Source organism: Corapipo altera, unplaced genomic scaffold (genome assembly GCF_003945725.1).
Source record: "Corapipo altera isolate COAL_440 unplaced genomic scaffold, ASM394572v1 57, whole genome shotgun sequence".
NCBI classification, from domain to species: domain Eukaryota; kingdom Metazoa; phylum Chordata; class Aves; order Passeriformes; family Pipridae; genus Corapipo; species Corapipo altera.
The window spans coordinates 8,661,536-8,680,766 of record NW_020884905.1 but is presented as its reverse complement, the minus strand read 5'-3'; the positions used below and the strand labels follow the sequence as shown (position 1 = coordinate 8,680,766).

The window sequence follows — 19,231 nt, the reverse complement described above, 5'->3', positions numbered from 1 at the left end:
TCCCCTAAATCCTCTTTAAATTAGAGCTGTTAACTTGTCTTTCAGATATTGGTTGCACAAATGATAATATCTTTAAAATTGACCCAACTGAATATCTGGTTTTACACAAAGGGGTAGTGCTTTTTATCCCTCTCCTTCCTTGTGGGAGTCGAGGTAATTTGGGAACATGGTGCAGCTGGAGTTGCTCTCAAACGCTCTTTGTTCCCAGGAGATCCTCTTGTGTTGCCAGGCAGGAATCCCAGGCCAGTGCAGGGGGCTGGGGAGGGGCACATGTCAGCTAGTGGGAAAAGGTGAGTTTGAAGCACTGGTGGAGGTGTTTTGTAGAGCATAGACAAACCATGTTGGGCAGGTGTTTGATGAAGGTCAGTGTCCGGAAAAGGATGGATGAAGTGTGAAGATTTGCCAGAATTAAAGATCAGTGTTTCTTATTTAGCATGAGTTTGTGGAAGTGTTAGTGTTTCGGGTTTTTTTACTGTTTTGTTTTGTTTTTATTTCCTTGTTCTAATTAGAATTAATAATCAAACGTCAGACATGACAAAGGACAGCTTTTCTGATTTCCATGTTTCTCTTTTTTTAAAAAAGAAAAATCCTTCTTCATTAAGATTTAAAATACTAAATTCTTTAGCTGTAAGATGATTGAAGTCCTGATCAAAGTCCTTAAGCACGTACTTTACTTTTAGCTTAGTTAGTCCTATTGAAATCAAATGCAGCATGGATTTAAGTGATTGTGGTTTAAAGCCTGGGTAAGCACAAGGATGAATCCATGGAGGAGGCAGCCTTTTGTGAGCAATTTTAAGGGAAGAATTTTGAGGTCAGTGTACAGGTGGTTGTGTCAGTGCTGGTTTTTCCACCAGAGATCCTCAGTCATTTCATGTCAAGTTGTGTGAGTGGTAACATGCAAATATTGGTGGTTTACACAATCATCACTTTATGGAAAGAAGAAAGTGTGTGAAAAAGGCTGGAATTAAAAATCTTAGTCAGAAAAGAAACAGATTAAGTTAATGCAGTGACTTTTCTGTCCTCCCCAGCAGAACCTTCAGGGATTTTTGTGAAGAATATAATACCTGGTAGTGCTGCTGACCACAATGGCCAAATTCATGTCCATGACAAAATTGTTGCTGTAAGTAAAATACTCTTCTTACATATTGCTGTAGAACTAGTACTTCATTACACATCTCAGTGCTAAAAGAACAACGTAGTAAAGACTTTCAAAAATTAATTAAACCCCCTCTGCTTTGCAGAAGAAATAATTTGGTGGTTTGTATTTGTTTAGGTAGATTTGTGACAGAAATGAGCTTTGGTTTGCTGTGGTTAAAGTATTATTTTATATTCAAAGAAGTAGTAAATAGTAGTTAACTATGAAAGAGGCAAGCATTTGGATTAAAGTGTTTCAGAGTGGAGAATCTTGGCTTTTGGCCTGCAGTATAGATGAGCAGCATTAACTTCCAATTGAATTGCATGTGATTTGAGGATGGTTAAGATTTTGCAAGATGTGGCACATTGTTTATGGTCCTTAACGGCTGTGGAGTGTGGATGCAATCAAGATGTTAATGGTCACAAATTAGGTTTAAAATCCCAAGCTTTATGTGTAGAAAAATGGGGAAAAAAAGTTGAATAACAGTGAATTGAATAATAGCCAATTTTGCATTCACAGTACAAGCAGGAATGAATTACACAGTCCTTTTGTTTTAAGAGATAATATTTATGGAGATATGAGTTTAAATTACTTTTAAAATGTGTGCTATGCCAGACCTTCTAAAGTCAGCTTCTCCTTTGTGAGAGCAAAAATTGATACAACATTTTATCTGCAGGAAAAGCTCCTATTGATGCATGATCTGACAGTGAGGTGAACAGAGTATTTTGGGTGTAAATTAAAATACCTGAAAATGTAGGAATTGGACTGTTCAGAATGGATTGAACAAACAGATGTGTATATAGACTTGTTTGGGGTATGTTAGAAATCTGTGAGAAAACAGTGATAATGAACAGAATTCCAGGTTGACTGCTCTGCTGGGGAGCTTCAATCCACAATCCTTGTCAAGACTGGTTTTTGTAAACAAAAAAAAATCAGGGAAAATCTGTGCATATGTGTATCAGATGAGTAAATTCTGGTTTGTGGTTGCCCCATGAAGACAAGAAATTACTGTTTTGTTTCCTTTTAAAATGCATTTTGAAAATATTATCTCATTAGTGAAATGTAACTGATTTAATGAGATTGTTTTGCAAATACTACTGTCTTGGGAGAATAACCCTATAATTCCTGCACAAAATAGTATGGCTGATGCTTACAGTGTATGGTACTACACTACATAGACTAAGAATGGAAAACAATTACTATTCTTTGATACAATTTTCTTGTTTTAGGTTGATGGGGTTAATATACAGGATTATAGCAACCAAGAAGTGGTAGAGGTATTGAGGAACACAGGACAGACTGTACGTCTCACTTTACTTAGAAGGAAACCTTCCTCTACTATTTCTTCAGAAAGACCTTCAGATAGAGGTAATCCTTTTTTTCTCTTTTTTTCTAGCAACTGATTTTATTTTTCACTCAATTTACAGTTACCTCATTTAACAATTCAGGACTCGATACAACACGATCCTAGGTTTTGTAAAAGCACACTGTAGAAAATGAGATACTTGAGAAGGAATGGAAAGACAAAAAACCAAGAAATTCAGGAAAATTGAGTGCCTTCCCCCCCAGAATTAACGAGGTGTTGTTACTACTTCCTATATTTTGCAGCATATGATTTGGTTTTTTTCATTTGTTCTCACAGTGCAGCCAACTGTTCCAGTCTTTGTGTCCCCTGCAGCTGTAGAGACTGAAATTAGTGTGGACACTAAGAATGAGGGAAAACAAGAACAGAAGGATAATCTTCAAAGTGAAAAGCAGCAGAGTCTACATAAAGCAGGTAGATAGGATATCTTGCAGTGTCTCTTCTGAGCCTTGGGACTGTCTTTAATTCATTTTCAATACTGACGGGCTGTCATGGCTTATTCCATCTTCAAATTTTACCTTGTAATGCTTTTTATTCAGTTCCCTCAGAAGTAAAACTCTACCTGTTGGATCTATCGACTCTCCCACCCCACCCTGTCCCCACAATGTGCATTCTGTGTCATCATGGGGATCACTGATGAAGACACTGGATCACATCAGCCCTGCAGATATTCAGCTCCGTTCATAACTGGGTGCCAAGCCATTCATTAATGCTGTCTTTGGTCCCTGTGCTCCATCTGGTTTTCAGCCTATTTAGCCTATGTTTCCTCAGTTTCCAAATGGGAATGCGGATGTAAATGGTGTCGAAAGCTTCAGTAAAGCTGAAGTGTGTTACACCTTCATCCACATTGCTGTCTTGCAGTCAGATTGGTCACTTACTTGGCAAACCTATATTGACTGTTCCTGATTTGTTTTCTTTTCATTTGTGTCTTTGGAAATGGATTCCAAGAAACCTCTCATGATTGCGGGGCCTGTAAGTCTCTGGATCTTCTTCCTCGTGTAAAATTTGCCCTTTTCCAGTCAATAGTAATCCCCTTTGTTTTGGGACGGTCTTTTTAAGGTTATAGACAGTGGAGGTGCAGCCCTTTCAGTACTCTGTAACAGATCTCATGGACTCTATAGAGCTGAAAGTTCAGTGAGTCCTCTTTCTAGTTCTGGTCCTGCTCTCATGACCTGAAGTGTCCTACCAGCAATCATCGAGGGAGATTTGTTCATCCTCCTGTGCTGCCAGGGCCCTGAACCACAATGCTGGGTGAGCAGCATCAGGAGATGGAACTCCCAGGAGTTCATATTTGTTTCCTGATCCAGTGTTACCTCACTCATATCCATCTTAATAGTTGGACTCGATGATCTTAGAAGTCTTTTCCAACCTGAATGATTCTGAAATCTTCTTGCCCTCACAGACCTTGGACTCTTGCGGACTATTTTCATAATATTCTTCTGGTTTCCTGTACAACATCCCTAATGCCCATTTGTTGCAGTTTCCTCTTTTGACACTGCAGTAGCTTCATCAGAACTTGTGTCCTAGACATAAAGACCTGATAACTGGAGTTCAAATTAGGCATGTTTTTAACAGCGAAGGCAAATGGACAATAGGGGCAGGTCACAAAGACTTGTTTTGGGTTTTAGCTGACTTGGGAATCAAGGTTGGAGGTCTTTCCAGAAGGCACGCTTCAATTTCCCTACAGATTTCTGGGCTTTTCTACAGGAACTTCTGGGTGAATTTATACAGCTTGTGTTAAAGTCAGCATAAATTATCCTTATGCCTTGTAGTTTCTAAGATATGTAGATGCAATAGAGGATTCTAAATTACGGCTGTCAATGAATAACAATTTTGCTATGATTGTTGAAGATCTGTCAGTATTAAAGACAACCTGGAAACAAGAGAAATGTAGCAGTTCCTATATTCCATTCTGTTTTACTTTTCTGTCCAAGCCTTGTAACCAGACATCCTTTGTTGTGACTTTTGTGTGTTCCCAGAAGTAGGAAGCCAGAACAGAGGCGGTTGAGTAGCTGAGAGTTGAGGTTATCAAAGCATTGTTTTAGCTGTATGAGTAGGAAAGCACATATTGATTTGTAGTTACAATGGACTGATGACTTAAGGGCTGAGTAGGAGGATGTATTTAGGGGCAGAAGAGCCAGAAGGATTTAGACTTGCTGTGGCAGAGGCTGGAAAAGAGCAACACATGTGTCCTGTATCACTTACATAGTCTTTTTTGACTGTGGAACTTCCTATAAATAAAGTATTTTCTTTTTCTACTGAAGTGAACAATATCTCTGTAATCAGCTCCTGACCACTGGTGGTTGGGTTATCCCAGGCTACAGGTGTCTGTTCTGATGCAAAGAGAACTCTCTGAGGGATTTGTTACCCAATACCTGGTGCTATGCAAATACGGTCAGTGCTGGGATCAGCTTATGCTGGGAACTAAAATTTCTTTTACCTGGCTTGAAGGTAACAAACTGTGTTAGTCTCAAGGGGTGTTGGATCCATGGTGGTTCCTTGCAGGGGCAGTGTGGTAGAGCTGCATTTCATTCCCCAGAGCATGATGTAGCACCTATGCTAGGAGATTTTCCTATTCTCCCATGTATCCAAACTCCCCTTACCTTGGAGAGTACAAGATGATGGGTTTGCATGCAGTATGTCTTGGAATACCAGAATTTAAACACTGAAGATGTTGTTTGTAGTTGGATACAGCCCTTGATGCCATTAACTGTACTGGTCCTCCTTGGCCAGCAGGAAAATGCCACAGGCAAGGCTTTGGAACTGAGTAACGAATCAGGAGCATTTAGTGCCGTGGGAAGCAAGTCCCATTGCTAATTAAACTGTGGTTTTCCCTCTGAAAAACTTTCAGGTACAATGTTCTGCAAAAGCTTTATGCAACTATAAAGTGTGTGTGCCTCTGTTAAAAAGTTGAAATACTTAAGTTGCAAATTTTACTCCTGCAGAAATACGATGTATAAGATTTCATCTCAGAATAGAATTTAATGGCCAGGTTTCAATTCCAGAGATAGGTGCTTATTTTGGACGTGGTGATGGGCACTTCATTATAATGGTGCTAAAGTAAATACGGCTAATTTAAGGCTCTGACTAAACTCTGGAAATGCTTTTAAAAGTTTAATGTAAAAGGTATGTTTTATAAAATGTGTATTACTTCCCTTTAAGCCCAGTTGTGTGAAATTCTTATTAAATTGTGTTTCCTGGGGAGGTATTAAATAGTAATTCTGGCCAGGTAAAACCATGCTTAAGCAGTTCTGTTACAAAGGCAACATGGTTTAGGATGCAATGTGCACGAGGCCTGTTAGCAGCATAGAAGCAATTAACTTAATTAACAAGGCTTCAGACTGGACAGAACTGCTTTCTCTTGCCTTGCAGGAGTACTCAGAACCTAGATATACAGTGATGTGAGTCAGGAGCTTGAAGGTGTCTGGGGAAAAAGATCTAGCAGTAGGGCAGGTAAAGATAGAGCATTAGTAAATTTGTTAAACCACGAGGAAATTGCAAGAAGAAAAGATCCCAGTTTTGACCAGAAAATATGATTTTCCCATGCATTTTTGGTTTATTCTTGATGCTTGGTAATTAGAAACGAAAAAGTTTACGAAAGCACAGGCAGAAGGACAGACTAAATACACTGAAAGTTGCTAATGAAAGCTGTCCCTGGGAAGTGGTGGTGTGGTTTTGTTTTCTGAGTCCTTGTACATTATAAAAAGACATGGCACATATGTCAGGTCATGAGAAATTCAGCTGGATGAGATACTAGAAAGAAACTTCTATTAGCTGCCATGTGGAAAAAGCTATTTGGGGAAAATGGAACATTGTAAGTGAATTGAGTGATAGCTTTGGAATTGAATATATTCAATCCAAATCCCTTCAACCAACATTTCCACAGTTCTGAGGAAGTTACGAGCAAAGACTTCAAAGAGTGTTTGAAAGAAAGAAAGGGGAAAACTTCAAATGGAGACGTGCATCAGCACCTGCTCTGAACAACTCATAGATTTTGGTAATGTGTTTTGGAAGTGACAAAAAAATCTGTATTCAGCCAGCTGAACACAGCTTACACTGTGAACTTTGAGCTTGACCCTGAGATTCATTACTCCTGGTGAACCTTCAAATCTATATTTGGCTGCACAGGGGATTGCAGGTGCTTAGGTCCTGTGTGTTCACGCTGTTGTAACTTTGTAATAGCAGAAAGACAAACTAAGGAATTTTTGTCCCTATGTATTTCTGCAAATTGAAAGAGTAGAAGAATGCACTGGTGTTCTGGTTTTGCTACTATTGGGAAGTAAAGATAGTGATCAGCCTGTGCTTGATAACAAGGTTCACGTTAGAAAGTTTAATTAAATTTCAATGAGGGAAAGAATTTCAGGACAATTTGTCTGCCCTTTTTTTTAAGGAGATAATTTATTTCAGAGAGAACTGTGGCCTGTATTTACAAACTCAAGTTTTTAATCTTGGTGGGGTGTCTTTTTGGTAGCAGAAAATAGCTATCAGGTTTACTGGAATTCTGGAATATCTGTATCTCTCTGAACCTATACGGTAAAGATGCTCTGGATATTTCGAAGTGAAATCTTGGTTGTTAGGCTCTGAGGAAGGTGGTTTGTCTGTGCAGATCACACAGAATTTACCTATCTGGCATGACTGAAAGTGAGCAGAAGAGGTACAGTGATGGGTTCTGTTGTTGTACAAGTTAACTTATATCTTTTTTTTTAACGAGTGGAAAGCATCAAATTTTTAAAATGAAGTAATGAGGATTGTATAGCAAGGCTTTATCTTTGCAGTGTACAAAGGTGTTGAAAGCAGAGGCAGCTTGACATGTCATTTGTGTAGGCTGTTGCTGGTAGGTAGACTTCAAACTTCCCCCCTTGAGGTATTTTACTCACTGGTTTGTGTGCAAAATGTGAGCCTGTGATTTACATTCCAAATTTCAGTGTGACACATCAGCAATACTGAGTGGTCTGTGCCTTGTCTAGACATCTGACAAACTACTGCAGTCATTCAGGGGGGAAAAAAAACAGGTTTTGGTAATTCAGCCCCCAGTTGCTGCTGCTGTAGCTGCTGGATGGAATTTGCTGTGGAGTTTGATTCTTACCAGTTACACATTGCTCTGGCCTGGAACTTTATATGTGAGCTGAGCTTCTGGATGAGGTCAAACGCAGGGCAGCCAGTCATTTTCTGCTGTCTAGCTCTGTCAAATTGTCTTACATGACTGTAATACTGCCTTGGTTGCATAAGTAAGAAAGCTGAAAAGATATAAATGTCAAGATAGCCAAGTTCCCACGGAAGACTGGTTTAGAACTGGAGCTTATATTAAAGCTCATGTTACTTACTGGCCTAATTAAAGTAGACAAGCCTTTATACCTGCCAAATGTATAAATAAAGTCTGTGCCTGCATTGTGCTGACACAGCCCCTCGATAACAGCAATATCTTGTCAGGTGTTTTACTTCTTAAGGGGGTTCATTTGGGTGGGAGATGGTGTTTCCCTGGAGTGGCAAAGGGTTTTTATAGCAGCAAATTATGAAGTCGTGTGAAATTTGTTTTTGCAGCCTGAAAGAATGATTTATTTACAGTACTGTATGGTACAGAACTCGCATCTCATCATCAAGCGTCACCTCTTCTGCTTCTCAACTGAATAAATCACACATTAGCAGGAGCTGACATTTTGCATTGTTTTCCTAAGAAAGACGTTTTTGGTTTGTACCGTTTGATAGACTCAACTTAATGCACTTTCCTTTTGGGGATTATTCCCTCTAATCTTTTATTTACACTGAATTTTTATTGAAGTATTTAGAAGTAAATGTACTTCTGAATGTACAATATACTTGTAAATTTAATATTCACTTTCATATTTAGGAAGAGTCCCACTTCCTCCAGCACATGAACTAAAATCCAAGTGGGAAAACCTGTTGGGACCAGAATACGAAGTTATGGTATGTTATATTTCAATAAATTACATCATGAATGTTATTTCTCTAAATTACAGATCTATGAGCTTAGTATTACAGGCCGTTTATAGAACAGTTTAGTGTTTGGAACAGATCAGTTACATCAAATCTTCTGTCCTGTAACATCAAAGCTGAAATATATGTTATAATGAGTTGGGGTTTTTGTTCTTTTATTTTGTTTATATAGATACTGTTCTTATACTACATAGGAACAGTAATTTAAGAAAATCAGTTGTCCTTTTAATTCTGCATCATAGCAGCCACTTAAAATATGTGGCATTTTTATTATTTCATTCATGATCTATTTGTTCTGTTGTGCACTGGGAAAAGAAAGGCTGAGGATAGAGCTTCTGTTTTCACAAGAATCTTACAATTTTATCTGAAGAATGAAAGAATGATTTTCAAACATGCTGGGAAAATAGGAAGTAATTCTCAGTAGTGTAACTTTGTGGTGCCACTGTCTATTAGGTATTTCTTCACTTTGTATTAAACAATTGCCAAGCAAAAGATTGTTTTGATGAATTGTCATGAGGAGTTGATGGAAATTGTAATTCACTTCTGCTTTTCGGTGCTGGGTGAGCCAGTAATTAGAGATAAAAGACTTCAACCAGTGTTCTTCCCAAAGCCTTAAAAAATTCTCACCATCACCAAGAAAATGCCCTGTTTGTCTTTGCAATGCTTGTCCAGTTGATTTAGAGACACTCATTTTTACTACTTGGAGTAGCCATCGTTCCAGTCACTCGCTGGAAGATTTAAAGTAGCTTTAAGAATTGCCTTGAGAAACTCGCTTCTCTTCCATTAGCACTCCTTTAAGATCTGAGGTTCGTGTAAGATTATGTACATGATGCAATAAATCTGTTTGGCTGCCCACTTCAGTTGCTTGGTATTCCCATCCTTACATTTCAAGAGGCTGGTATTACTTCCCTTAGCACCATCACACTTCCCACAGAGGACAAAAACCTGCTTAGCTGGTGAAACAGGCCGTTTCTAATTCTTCTTCGGCTGCCGCCAGTGAAATGTCAGAAGTGAAAATGGTAACGATTGGGCCTTTTAAATAACAGAAGGAAACTCTTGTGGCACCCCATTTTGAAAGTCATCTTGTTGCCTGTACGTACCTCTGCTCCGGCTTAGTTGTGTTCAATAACAATGTTCAGTTTGATTTCAGCCTGTGACATACCAGTCCCTGTGTCACACCATTCTCATTCCTACACGCAGCTCCCAGTAAGTCACCCTAAAGGTGCCTGCAGTATTGTTTCAGAGGACTTATTTTCAGAGGAAATAGATGTTTGGAGAGAGAGTTTGGTGTCCCTCATGGCTTATGTATTGCTGATCCTTTGTGGTAGCAATGGAAGGAGCTGAAATCCTGGGCAAGGATGTGTGACTGGGTGGTGTTTGTGGCCATGTACTGCATGAGCAGTCAAGCTGAAGAGGTATCAGTCATAGATTCATTTAATTACAATTGGATACACATGAATTGGATTCTGTCTGTTGGGAAAAACAACCTAGGTACTGGAAAACAAGATGCTGGAAGCCCTGTTTAAAATTAATCCAAAAGAAAAACCTGAGGCTTAGATACTTTGTCAAACTAATAATTTCCAAAGGAAAATAGCCCGATTTTTCATAAGGTTATGTATTTTCCAGGTTTAACAAGTGTAGCTTTCCTGGCAAACATACTCCAGTGTCCCAAACTCCAGCCCTGGACCATAGGTTGAAACTAGATAATCTTTAGTGTCCCTTCCAACCCAAACTATTCTATGATTCTGTGTCATCTTAGTGCATTCAAAATTGGACTAAATAACCTTGTAAGATTACTGATAACTCAGTTGTGTTAAGGAAGAACATTACAAGAAAACTGGTGATGGACATATACCGAAGGGATTTCCTGACACTGTTTTAAATATTCCACTTTACAGTCAGATTTGGTAATTAAACTCATGTATTTGAAGCCATACTAGAAATATGCTGCAGAAGATGGTGGGTTAATCTAGATGTTAGATGGCTGCAGTATAGCCTGAGGTAATAACTTAAACTATAGTACTTTCAAATTCTGGTTGGCAAGTCCGTTTGGGTATTTGTGTCAAACGTAATGGCATTTTGTGCTTACACAGGATTACTGAACTTGACTAAAATTGGCATTTGAGCTTCGGGAATAGGATAATATTGGAGTCTGCTAATGGTGCATAATCACCACATTCCTACTTGTAAATGTTCTGCGCCTGAAAGATTTTTCTAACATTTGTTTAAAATTATTTTGCATCCACGTGACTTTGTTTAAGTGTAGTTTATTTTGCTCACAAGTTTTTTTTGCCAGAATTCATGGTTCCGGTAAAGTCTTTATTATCCTGCTACTGAAAAATGTTCTGATGTCCAATTTTTAGGTTGTGAATGTGGATATGCCCATTACAGATGACTCAGAGCTCCAGAAGTACTCAAAGGTAGGACTTACATGGTGGTTTCCTTCATGATATATGTTGGCAGAGTAATTCTAGAAGGACATGACACAATTCCAGATGCGTTTCAGGAATTTGATGGGTTTGTGACTCTTTCTTTCCCAAAAAAAGGCTGCCAATATTCTGCTTATCTTCTGGACTGATCCAATACCTTTTCTTAACATGGGCAAATGAACCTTTTAATACAACTCCACCACCCCCCAATACAGTTCTAATTGCCTTTGCCCCCAAAGAGCAGACTGGTTGTTTTTATTTGTGCAAACAGTTTGTAAAAGAGAAATTATAGACACTTGAGCAGTAGTGCCAGCGGTGTCACCATGAACACTTAATCATCTTATTGTGTGTTTAGTTCAGTTTGGTGAGTTCCTGAATCCTAAATGTGTTTAAATTGTGGTAGATAAGATTTGTACTTTATATATATATATATATATATATATATACTTCTCTTTTGGCAGCTATTACCCATCCACACTTGGAGATTAGGTGTTGAGCTTGACACATTTGATGGACATCATTATATATCATCAATTACTTCAGATGGTTCACCTGCAGCACTTGGTCTTCTGCAACTGGAGGATGAACTTCTGGAGGTAAAAAACAAAACAGAACCCGCCCCAAAATAGAACCTGATGTATTTCCTATTTTCTTGACCTTCTTCAAAATGCTTGTATTAAATTCTGATTTGGCTCTGTGTGTGCAATAGGAGTATTCCAGAGTTAGTTGTGGAAGCAGAGTAGTGCTTTGGAATTCACATTCATCTTCTTTCCTGTTTCCTTCCTCCTTTCTGGACAAAATATCAGATTTTTGTGTCCTCTTAGTGACTTCATGTGGAGTTTTTTTCTGAAATGTTTTAACACAAGTATGCAGAGTTATAAGGGCACAGATAATATTTGTTTTGAATTATTTGTAGTCCTGTAGCTCAGTCCTTTGCACAATTTGGCGTTAGCTTTTGTGGTGGATAATCTTTCTGAATATTTTTCACTCCTAAAAAATTTACAACAGTCTTAGGAGTACTGGTTCCAGTTACACATTATAACTTGCTTGCTGAGTGTTGAAACACATTTGTGTGTATGAGCAAGTACATCAGTTTGTTTAAATATGTATAGAGAGGTATGGGGGCAGTTTTGAACTTACGAGAATCACACTAGACCTATTTGCTCAGGTAAAATAATTATTTGAAAATATTAAAATAATACCTATTTTGTGTGTGTGTGTGTGTGTGTGTACGTGTATCTATCAGTATCTCAGCCTGCAAGTGAAAAGATGTCCTACTGAATACCAGCTCTTTGTGGAATATTTGAACCTCTTTTAGTGGATGCAAAGAACATTTAATGGGAACAGAATTAGGCCTTCGTAAAGATTGATTTGTTAGGTGTACAGCTATTTTGCTTTTACTTATTCACCTTTTAACATCAAAAATTCATACTGATATCACTAAGACCTAAAACATTTTCTTATGGCTTAATGGAGGAAATCTTGATTCCTGAAGGAAAGGATTAATGGAATGCTGGAAGTGTCGTTTAAATTCCTTGGCCATTAAACAAAAAATTATATACAAAAAGCAATAATGCAGTGCTGTAGAGTAACTTAGGAAACTTTAATTGCATATATTTAACAGTTTTATGTATTACTGCGTACTTACAGTTAAGTTCACAGGTATGTCCAGACCTAGTGAGCATAAATTATTTTCTACACTGTAGCTGGAAAAAAAAAAACCCAACAAAATAAAAATGTGCTCTGGGGCCAAAGCTTTATGTGCCAGGTTTAGCCCAGAGTATGTTTTTGCAGCCAAGTTAGAAATCCCCTTAAGTAGGAGTTTGCAGTGGAAAAAGTGACAGCCCCATTCCCCAAACAATTAACCCTACCTGGGCCTGATAGGGTTGGGATTAAAATGTGATTGGCAAGGAATTTTTGTAATATATAGAAGGGTTGAATGTTGATTATTTTTAATGATGTGTTTGAATTATGATAGGATGCATGATATTCCTCCCCTGACCTTAATTTTAGGTAATTTCACTGTGTTCTGTTTTAGGAGTAAAGGGCTTTGTGTCCTTCTGGTTTTGTTGTAAAATTTCACTCCTATTTGATGGCACAAATCACTGGAGCAGGGTGGTGAGTGAATGGGTGTAGGGCACCTTGCTTGCTTAGAAGCTGATTTCTCGCAGCTGCCAAAGAAGAAATGGGAGTCCCCATGTCTGCTGGGGAGTGCAGGGTAGCTCTTCCCCATCAATCACAGGATGCTGAGAAGTGCTGGTAACTTTCCACCACAGACTGCCACTCTCAATGCATTAAAAAATCCTTACGCGTAGATCCTTCTTCTTAAATAATTAACTAATGGATTAGTCTGATAGCTCAGCACTTGCTGTAATTCTTACAGAAAAAACCCAGAGCAGTTCATCTTACCATGGTGGAGGCTGGTTACACCACTCTCAATTTTTCTCCTTGCCTGGGCTATAGTGTGAGAAGAACTTTGTGTTTCCCAGCAGTATAAACTAAATTTACACTGCAAAAAGCATTAAGAGGGGGAGGAAAAAGTAGAAGTGATCAGGAGGAAAATGTTGGCTAAAGTGAACTTTCTGTGTAGCCTTGCATAAGATTGAATTCTAAACAGCAAGTTCTGAGCAGTACGTGGAGAGACTCTGCCTCATTTTACAGAGGTGTGCACATGTACGTTGCATGTTTTCATGCTCTGTTTTCTAAGATCAAATGTGAGCTCGTCTGCAGTTTGGGTGTGGAGGGAAGTATTGAAGAGTATCTTCAATTATCCCCACTTACTGTGCTTTGGTTCCTGTTGTGGAGTGACTTGGATGATGTGTGCTGGATTTCCACCTAAACCAGTGGTTACACTCCAGCAACTTTGGACATTTGGTCATGAGAGCAGACTTGAGGCAACCTGAAAGAAATCTCTGAAACACAAGAGATATTGGGATTGAGTCCATAGCACTAATTAGATGAAATTCCTGCTCCTTTGGGGCTGCAGTGCTGGTCAAGATAGTTGATGTTCACATCATTGACATCTCCTGACATTCTGCTTTTCTTGTGTTTAGGGATACCCTTGTGGTCCAAATAGATGTACCCTCAGGATATTGCATGTTATTTTCCTGAGGAAGTAGAATCACAGAATGGTTTGGGTTGAAGGGGACCTTAAAAATCACCTAGTTAGACCCCCTGCCATGGGCAAGGACACTTTTCACTAGACCAGGTTGCTCCAAACCCTGTCCAACTCGGCCTTGAACACTTCCAGGGATGGGGCAGCCACAACTTTTCTGGGCAAAAAAGTACAATTGCAGTATCCCATTTTTAAAGCAGCATTATCTATCTATCTATCTATCTATCTATCTATCTAGTCTATCTAGTCTATCTGATCTATCTCTTTTTTTTGTGTTTCAAAGTCTGTGGTTTAAAACATCCATTAACAATGGCCTTATGGTCTTCTGTTGTCACTCAGGATCTCAAGCTTATCGGATGGTAAGCTTTGAACCTTGTCACGATTTTCTGATTAATTACTTACTGCAGTTGGTTTCTTTTTTTCACTATATAAACATCTCTGCATGTTTTCTGTAGGATCTGTTTTAGTTTCAACCACTTTGTTACATTTGAAACTGGCAAAGTTAGAATCATAGAGTCACTGGAGTTGGAACACCTCTAAGGTCATCGAGTCCGACTGTTAAACTAGTTGTGCTAATTCTGACTTGAGTTTTTTGATTAAAGCTCAGAACCTGTGTTTTCTTAAAATATTGTGGAAAAGTTAAATTCTTTTCTTTTTAAATTCAAACACAATAAGCCTAATGCTAAAAAAAATTCCCCAACAAAGAAACAGGTGAGAAAGAAAGAATAATTCCAGGAAAGATTTAGGCTAGGAAAAATAGAATCAGAGAGTATGCTGAGTTGGAAAAGACCCATCGTGATCATCGAGTCCAACTCCTGGCCCTGCACAGAAAAGAGGTTTGAGGAAGCTGAAGAGACATGATGCAGCAGTCAGAAGTTACAAGATCTTGCAGATGAAGTTTAAGTTTTATAATAATCTATATATTCTTCAGAAGTTAATAAAACTTTGCAAGCTGTGCCAGAATCCCCAGGTAAAATTAGACTTTCACACTCAGGTGGGGAAAGAAATATATAGAGGGGCAAAAACCCTAAATAAAAGAATCTGGTTGATATCCTTTAATTCTTTTAGTGTTTCTCTTCTGTATAGGTAAACGGAGTCCAGCTGTATGGAAAATCCCGACGGGAGGCAGTCACTTTCCTCAAGGAAGTGCCACCCCCATTTACACTGGTTTGCTGTCGGCGACTCTTTGATGATGGCAGTGAGTCACTTGTAGATGAGCCCACCGTGGGAGTTTCCCTTCCAGAACAAAAGGTAGACTTCTTCTGTCATTCAGTTGTGAAAAAGGACGATAAGTTTTTTAAAAAGTGCATATATATTCCTGAGTTTATAAAGGTTGGTCATGAGAAACTTCATTGTTCTATAAAGACAAGGTAGGTAAATCACAAAGCTGCATTGCTGACTCTGTGCATCCCATTCATCATTCCTACACTTAATAGGTGAGTGAGAGCTCTGAATTATACTAAATCACATCCTTGCCACCATTAGCTGATTGCTTTCGTGTTCTGAGTAGGTTTTTATAGAACTGGAAAAAAAATGAAACCTAATGTTTCTTTCCATTGTGGAAGCTTTAAAGTCTCAAACTAAAACTTGACACTTGTGGTTGTTCCTATTTGCAAAAGTATTTACAACTTGGCTTCTCATCTTTTCTGATAGTCTGGTCTTTCTATTAGCTGTCTGTGGTTAAATCTTTTATGCTATTTATTTTTCCTTTATGCATCTAATGGGACAGCTGAAGTTCATCAACATGTAACAGGTTAGTAATATTATAACAATTAATTAATTAGACTAATAAATGCATGTTTGTGTGCCAGGTTGGGCCCTGATGCTCAAAACGTGGTTCCAGGGGAGTACTCAAGGCAGCAAGCTGGAGCAAACTATATTCATATTGTTTAATGAAGTTTTAATTCCATAAAAGGTCATGTTTTAGGGCATGTATACACCATTAATAATCAAAATATAGAAGGAATAATGTTTTTAAAGAACTGAAAGAATAGTATTTTAACTAGAGCTTTAAATTTCCAGGTGAAACCTGAGGAAGACTCTAACCCTGAGGAGGAAGAAGGAGAATTAGCATTATGGTCTCCTGATGTGAAGGTTATTGAACTGGAGAAAGACAAAAATGGTTTAGGATTCAGCATTTTAGACTATCAGGTATACTTTTCTGTGTAACTAAATACTAAAAATTCCTTTGATCCTTTGTCTTGCGTGGTGCCTTAAAATGTTTTGTAACGTTGATTCCCGGGTAATTGACTTGGCACTTGGACCTAGAAACTATAGGGAAAAGTAGTTTATTTTGAGGCCAACTCTATAAAGTATAGAGTGTTCTAAATCAGTCTGATTATTGGATGTGATTGAGTGCAAAATCTTTAATCAAACTCCACCTTATAACTCTGAGTTTAATTTCTAAATGTTGGAGGAGGTTGGTTCTTGTTGCATTTTGTTTTACTTGGAATGACTTTTCAACTATGAGAGTGGCAAGTGCACGTTCTGGGATTTTGGAGCATCGTTTCATATGTACCAAATGTAAAGGGTCTTTTGCTCTTTCTCCCCTCAGTACTCCAAATCTCCTTTCATGTACAAATGGAATATAGACCCTTGCTGGTCTGGGAACTTTGGTACCACTCAAGTCAGAAATATTCACTCAGGTTTTGAGTCAAGCCCTGAAAAAGTAGAGTTTGCAGAAGGAGCTTTACCAGGGCTGTCCTTCTCAGTCCAAAGGGAATATCAGGGCTGACACATGAATCAGTGTTGCAAACTCAAGTTTCTGCAGACACAAAATTGCTTTAATACATTTATTTTATTTATTAGTTGGGGTTGATTTTATCCTTAATTGTTAAACTCCTTAGAAATCAACAGACAGGTCTTTAATTGGGGGAAAATTCTACTAAAATTAGTGAATTCTTCTTTCAAAAATGTTGGCTGCAATTAAATACATAGAAACTCTCAAAATCTGTAGTCAGAATGAAATGTTCTTAGTGTTTCTAGTCAATGTGATACATTTTTTTAAACTTCTAGTCATCATATTTATAAGGAAATAAAATAGCTGGATCAGTCTTTATAATAATATACACATCACATCTGAGTGCTGCCTAAACGTTGTAGTTTAATGAAATGTGTTCAACTGTTGTGCATAAATGTCAAGTGATATAAAATTCACTTTTTGATACAATAAGGCATGAATTGGGAATGAATTAGAAGAAAAAATATTTGAAGTATTATGCAAAACCATTAATTCTGTATTTTACCAGTGTGATTTAAGATTACTGAAAATAGATCCTGTTAGTCATTTTCGCTGACACATGTTGTGTTGCAGTGCCAGCTTTACTGTAGAGTTGCTGGGAGTCTTTACAGAGCAGTAATACACAAATTTGCTTTTAAGTTCTCATATAATCAGAATTAATGAAGACTTTAATAGCAGGCTTTTTATTTACTTATTCGCAGATGCAAATACATGAGCAATGTTGTGGTACTTTCAGCTAAATATAAATACATTCTAATCAATTCTAAATGAGTGGTAAACCACTTAATCTCAGATCTTTATAATTTCAAGATATTTATGTATAAAGTATGCTCTTTTGTTTGGGATTTGCCTTTTAGATCTTTTACACTTTTCATCATCTGCAGATTAATTTTTATAGAGAGATATCTGTGACTGTGCATGTGTGTTGATGTAAATACATCCATCACATCCTTGTGTGCAAGGCAAAGAAAATAAATAATTGTCCATGCTAGATTGGAGGCAAGGAATAAAAATTGTACATGGATCCTCGGAGAGTGTTTGGAATTCTTAAAGCAGATCTACTGAGAAGCACAGAATTACAGCAGAGTGTTTAACAGTGGCTTGAAGGACCCAGAGACCCTTCTTTAAAAAATGAAAGGTGTTGTTTTAGGCACATACTCTTTGTTTTACTGGAGAAAATTCAAACCTTATAATGGCAAATGATACTTGCATGTACTTGCACTATATATCCACTGTTGATTTTGCTCCTTATGAGTAATATGATTTTTCATTTTTTTTTTAGATTTTTTTAAAGAGAAGATGGGTCTTCTCACGGCCTGGCTTCATCATCAGTGAGGCCAGCCTTTCTAGGCTCCCATTAGTGTTCATTGAGGGGAGGAAAATACTTTTTAAGAGGAGATTTTGAGCAGAAGGCCTGTTCCTGTTCCTGGTAGTTACACACACAAGGACTGACTCCCCATCCATTACAGAAATTTAAGGAAAATTTGATGTTACATACCCAACTGGGAGGTGATGTGACTGTATCCTGCGTTTTTAAGATCAAATTATTTCTGTAGCTGTTAGTTGAAATGGCACTTCAGACGTATTGGAAGGACTTCAGAAAGATCAGTAGAAATAGTGGAGTGACATAAGAGTTAAGAAATGGTGATGCACTATTACTACCCCCTTTGAAATGCCACTGTGGCAATTAGAGACCAGACTGGTTCCAGTGCTCTGGAAGTTTCTTCATGTTTGGTGCTTGTTTTGAAGCACAAGGCTTTTCACCTTTCCATCTTAGATTTGATTATAGAATTAGATGGGGTGCTGAAAACTCTTGTGGCATAGAATTTATGCTATTTGTCATTTTGTTTCTCAAAACTGGCTGCATGCTCAGCATAAAGGATGTTGTGCCTCAGTTGTCCTAAATGCTGTGCTTCCCAAGTCACGCTCTGGGAAACAGAATTAATAAAAACTCTTTGTGAAGTAGAACAGGAATCTGAGTGCATAGAAAACTGAATGCTGAGATCGAGAAAATTATTACTCTGGCATATTAATTTTTAATGGACTGTCTTTCTAATAATGTTTCATCTATCAAGTAAATGATAAGCATATCCCAAGAGACTTGCAGGATATTCCCAGAAATGTACAAGCATAATTCCAATGCCTATATATTTTAATGAACTAATTACAAATTAATTATACCAATTATGCATAATCAATAGTATTTCTACTTTGTCCTGTGTTTTCTTTTGTCTGTCTTTAGGGATTTAAAGGCTTCAAACAACCACCTTCTTTTTTTTTTAGTAAGATTTGTGCACACATTTCTAAAACTTTGGGGTACCAGTGGAAAATAGAGTTATCCCCTTTGCTATATCAGGACTGCATTTATATAGGATATTCTTCATCTTCCTGTGGTCACTGTATAAAAACAAAACCTTTTTCCCCCTCTGAATGTCCTAATTTGGAATTACGTGGTTGGAAATCTAAGATCTTTAAAAGCTGCTTTCCTGGCAGC

The 19,231-nt window shown here is 37.9% G+C and overlaps 1 protein-coding gene across 5 annotated transcripts in view; it reads left to right on the top strand.

Annotated features, from left to right (window-relative positions):
• PATJ (PATJ, crumbs cell polarity complex component) overlaps positions 1 to 19,231 on the top strand; it is a 143,516-nt gene that overhangs the window by 18,503 nt on the left and 105,782 nt on the right. For 4 of the 5 annotated variants that reach the window (XM_027651662.1, XM_027651660.1, XM_027651664.1 and 1 more), the window contains exons 10-17: positions 1,029 to 1,120; positions 2,365 to 2,503; positions 2,778 to 2,912; positions 8,347 to 8,423; positions 10,817 to 10,873; positions 11,344 to 11,478; positions 15,084 to 15,248; positions 16,020 to 16,148. In XM_027651662.1, coding sequence (XP_027507463.1) covers positions 1,029 to 1,120; positions 2,365 to 2,503; positions 2,778 to 2,912; positions 8,347 to 8,423; positions 10,817 to 10,873; positions 11,344 to 11,478; positions 15,084 to 15,248; positions 16,020 to 16,148 — 929 coding nt within the window. The remainder of the gene's footprint in view (positions 1 to 1,028; positions 1,121 to 2,364; positions 2,504 to 2,777; positions 2,913 to 8,346; positions 8,424 to 10,816; positions 10,874 to 11,343; positions 11,479 to 15,083; positions 15,249 to 16,019; positions 16,149 to 19,231) is intronic. The other variant, XM_027651661.1, reaches the window with a different exon arrangement.